Raw genomic sequence first — 4,552 nt, 5'->3', positions numbered from 1 at the left:
GTATCTCCCACATCTCCCCGCGTCTCTCGGGCCGTAGATGCGGAGGAGAGTTGCCGCACTCGGGAGGGGGGGGGGGGGGGGCGTGTACCTGTCCCCCCCTGTGCCCCGCTGTACTCACGCGGGGGTTGTGCATACACCGCCCCAGATCTGGGGAGATCTGGGGAGATCTGGGGAGATCTGGGGAGATCTGGGGAGATCTGGATCCCCATTTCGCCCCGTACGCGGGGCGACCGATCTGCAATCACCGTCACGCACCACCAATCCAGACTGGGACGCACGCACATCCGCGCACGGTGATTTCTTTTTTCTAGGCCTGGGGGTCGAGGCGGAGGGGGAGGCCACCAAGGCGGCAAAGGCGCGCAAGCGGGCGGGCTTGTCGGGCGGGCTGCCGGGCCACAAGTGGGTTGAGACCTCGTCCAAGGCGGGCTAATAATAATAATAATACCAGTAATAATAATAATAATAATCACAAGTGGGTTGGACCTCGTCCAAGGCGGGCGTGGTCTTTGCGTACGACCGGCAGGTGGAGCTGCTGCCCTGACCGGCCACCTCTCGGCGGCCACCTCTCGGCTGCACCTCTGCTGCACCCCTCTCGGCTGCACACCTCTCGGCTGCACCCCTCTCGGCGGCCACCTCTCGGCTGCACCCCTCTCCGCTGCACCTCTCGGCTGCACCCCTCTCCGCTGCACCTCTGGCACCCCTCTCTCCGCTGCACCTCTGCTGCACCCCTCTCGGCTGCACCTCTGCTGCACGCCTCTCGGCTGCACGCCTCTCGGCTGCACGCCTCTCGGCGGCCACCTCTCGGCTGCACACCTCTCGGCTGCACCCCTCTCGGCTGCACCCCTCGGCTGCACCCCTCTCGGCTGCACCTCTGCAGTTGGAGCTGGGCTACCGGGAGCTGCACCTGACCGGCAAGGCGCTGCGCAAGCTGCTCGGCCGGAGTGAGCACGCCGTCTCTCGGCCGCCATCTCGGCTGCATCTCGGCTGTAGGAGCTGCGCAAGCTGCTCGGCCGGATCGTGCACGCGCCCCCGGCGGAGCGGCCCGAAGTGCAGGCCGAGCTCGACCCGCCCACTCGGTCCAGCATGTCTCGGCCTCGTCTCGGGGCACCGGCCGGCCACCTACGTCGGGCCGTAGGCCGAGCTCGACGACCTCATCAACTGGTCCAACATCGCAAACGACGAGTCGGACTTTGGCGCCTCGCTCCGGCTCGGGGCGAGATCGCCCGAGAGCTGATCGAGATCGTGCCGAGATCGCGCCGCCGGCATCCTCCGAGATCAAACTCGCGCCCAGATCGCCCGAGATCGCACTCGGTGTTGGCGCCTCGCTCCAGCCCGCCCCCTCCTTCGCGACAGGCGGACCTCTTCAACCACGACGTCTGCTTCGCGCCGCAGGCGGCGCAGCAGCTCTCGACGGCGTACACCCTGCTCGGCCGCGCCCCCTTCGCGAAGCTCGCGAAGCTGCACGCCGCAAAGCGCCGCGGGGGGTGAGACGGGGTGAAGACTGTTGAAGTGCAGTGACGGGGAGCAAGCCGGTCACAGACGCGCATCGGCCATCGACATATTTTACGGTTTCCGTGTTCACTTCTCCGTTTGAGCCTGGTCCGCGTTTCCGTCCTCGTGTTCGGAAAAGACTAGTTGCAAAAAGTCTGTGGTTCAAAACCCGCCAAAAAAAGAAAAAAAAAGCTCGGCACGATCTACTCCAAAAAAGTGACGTAGAGCACCCATTTTTTAAGCGTTCGCCGCATACACAAGGTCCGCCTGCGTGCGGCGCCAGCTTCTCAGGGCCGTAGCGCGAAAAACGACGGAGGAGATGCATCCTAGCTGTCGCCGCCGAAGGCGACTCGACGCCGCTGAGATCGGAGATCAAGCTCTGACAGGTCACACGTCGCTCCTTTGACGCCGACGTGACTCACCCGTGCAGAGCGCATCTGTCCTCGTGTATGGAAAAGGTAATTGACGGTGTCTGTCCTCTGGGAAGGGCCACCCGTGCGTGACTACTCCGGTACTCCCACCCCGGCTACCCTACGTCTGATCCGTCTCGGCGGCGAGTCGCGAGACGTCCAACATGCAACAAGTCAAGCCAAGCTGCAGAAACAAGCTTTCAGTGCCTACAACGTACAAGTGTAGGCACTGCCACTGGATTATCGTGCGCGCAGAGCGCGCTGGTGCTACCCGGACACACGCGCGGAGCGCGCTAGCTGGACACACGCGCGGAGCGCGCTAGCTAGACACACGCGCGGAGCGCGCTGGCTAGATACCGCGCGGAGCGCGCTGGCACCTATGTGCGCGGAGCGCACCGCGGTACCGGTAGAGTCTAGACACATGAAGACAGTCTGTTGCAGTCAGTTGTGGCCACGCTGCTTCGAAGCTGCGGCCTGACGTCGTAGCACTCGTCTGGCAGACGCTGTGTCTCTGCCTTCTTCCGCGTCATGACCACACCCCGCTGCAGCGAAGCTCCAATGCCGCCCCTCTGTGCATGTGACCTGTCGTTGTGGTGAAAGCGGTCCCCCCAGTTGAGCCCGCCCCAGTTCTCGAGCGCACGGTTGATGAAGGGCACGGCGACGGCCGCATGTAGCGCCCAGAGACACGCGCGGAGGCGCGCGCCGCTGCAGAACACGCGCGGAGCGCACCGCTGCACAGGCGCGGAGCGCCGCCACTTGAAATTGGGCCTGTGGGTGAGCCGAGTGGTTCCTAGCGTGTGAGTCAACTCTTAATAGAAATCGCACCTAGCCCTCCTCAACCCTCAAAAACCTTGCACCCTTCACCCTTCTCATCACTGCCCCGGCGCCCATGGCTACCGCGCGCGCACCTTCACGCTGCAGGGGCCGGCGGGCGTCGCGGGCCTCCCTCAGCTCGTCGTGCCGGCGGGCACGTGCGCCGCGAGCCGCCTGCCGCTCGCCGTCACACTGGTGGCCGCGCGAGGCCACGAGCATCGGCTGCTCGAGCTCGCCAGCCAGGTGGGCGACGCGGTGGTGGGGGGGAGTCGCGGCTGGAGTGAATTTTGTCGGTGCTTCGACCTTCGTGGGCGCTGTGGGAGGCTTGAGTCGCCCGACTCCGAGAGCTTTTGTCTTGTCTGTCAACGGTAGTAAAGGGTGTGGATGCTGGGTTGACGGAAATCGGAGGAAGCGACCCACTTCGCCACAGACGGTCCCGCGCCTCGCCGCTATGACGGGGACACACCCCGCACCGTCCGCTGTGTCCCCGTCTTTGTCCGGAGTGAAAAGTCCAACGCGCTCGTCGGTGACGGCTTCCTCCAACCTGCGCCGCGCTCGGCGAACCTCGACAGCGCCTTCGGTGGCATGCACCTCTTTGCGACAGAAGCCTGGAGAGCAGCTCCTCTGCTGCTCACACACTCTGCACAGTTGACACAGCCTACTGTGCGGCTGCCACAGCTGTGACAGCGATGGGCTCGCCCTCACTGGCCCTCAGTCACTTGTGCTGCGGCTTGTGTGAGCGACACTGCTCGGCGACTGCCGGCACACTGTGAGACCATGGGTGTGAGGTAAAACCACGCTACCAGCGCTTGGTCACATCGGCCCCGAGGTCAGATCCATCTACTCTGTTGATGACAAGACTTGTCTACCGGCTGGAGCCGAGCAGGAGGGCCCGGCGCACAACCCCCTGGTCAACTCACCCTCCACACCCCGTACAGCAAACGCGTCATGCGACAACATGCCAACGACACACGGACACGCAACCTCCACGCGCAATGGTGGAGCGACGCACACCCCGAGGACGAGCACGCGAGGGAGCCTCACCCCCTCACCCCCAGCTCGATGACATCCTCGGCCTCCTGGTACAGCTCGCGCAGCCGCGCGAGCGCCTCGTCGCTCGCCCCCTCCCACATGCCGCGGCCGTGCGCCTCGAGCAGCCGGCGCACCATGTTGCGCACCGCCTCCGGATTGCTCCGCGTCAGCGTGGCCGCCATCTCCTCGTCGCCAATGTACCGCTCGTACGCGCCCTCGTACGTCCACTCGTCCGTAAAGCCGGCGGTCGCGCCCCAGCCGACCATCGCGGTGAAGCGCTGCGAGATCTCGTACGCGCCGCCCGAGCCCTGCGCGGCCATCGCCTCCGCCCACTTTGGGTTGAGCAGCCGCGAGCGGTACTCCATCCGTAACGTCGCCTCGAGCTCGCGAGGCTCGGGCGCGCCGCGCGAAAACGTCTCCACGACGCTCACGCCCACGCGGCCGCCGTCGCCGCCGCCGCCACCGCCGCCGCCTCCCTGCCCCACACCGGCGCGCCGCCTCGCGCCCTCCGCCGCCGTCTTGAGCGCGCCCGTGTTGGCATAGTACTCCTGCCAAAGGTGGGAAGGAGGGTCATGCGCGGAGGAGGAGGGCGAGGAGAGAGCGACGACACGAGAGAGAGAGAGGGAGAGATACCGAGGAGGGGCGGAAGGAGGGGAAGGCGAGTCCGGAGGCGGGGAGAGAGAGGGGGGGGGGGGGGGGGGAAAGGGACAAAGGGAAAAAAAAAAACACAGGGACAAAGAAAAAGGGCACCTGGATGTCCTTCAGCCCATACTCGACGCTGTCGATCATCTGCACCAACCGCTCGG

General features: G+C 65.5%; 2 protein-coding genes across 2 annotated transcripts in view; one reads left to right on the top strand and one right to left on the bottom strand.

Annotated features, from left to right (window-relative positions):
- Positions 1–311: 311 nt before the first annotated feature.
- On the top strand, positions 312–1,488 carry EMIHUDRAFT_241488 (hypothetical protein; the record flags this gene model as incomplete). Its single annotated transcript, XM_005773603.1, has 3 exons — positions 312–403; positions 494–523; positions 1,354–1,488. Coding segments are annotated over 3 exons (257 nt in total), but the record flags the coding sequence as incomplete, so codon positions are not given.
- Positions 1,489–2,693: 1,205 nt separating this feature from the next.
- The window catches only part of EMIHUDRAFT_444548 (magnesium chelatase H subunit), a 2,793-nt gene continuing 934 nt past the window's right edge, over positions 2,694–4,552 (bottom strand). Inside the window, exon 2 of the mRNA XM_005773602.1 lies at positions 2,694–4,297. Coding sequence (XP_005773659.1) covers positions 3,755–4,297 — 543 coding nt within the window. The 3' untranslated portion in view covers positions 2,694–3,754. The remainder of the gene's footprint in view (positions 4,298–4,552) is intronic.

The sequence above is a fragment of the Emiliania huxleyi genome (assembly GCF_000372725.1).
Source record: "Emiliania huxleyi CCMP1516 unplaced genomic scaffold EMIHUscaffold_333, whole genome shotgun sequence".
Taxonomy (NCBI): domain Eukaryota; phylum Haptophyta; order Isochrysidales; family Noelaerhabdaceae; genus Emiliania; species Emiliania huxleyi.
This window is presented reverse-complemented; position numbering and strand designations above follow the sequence as displayed.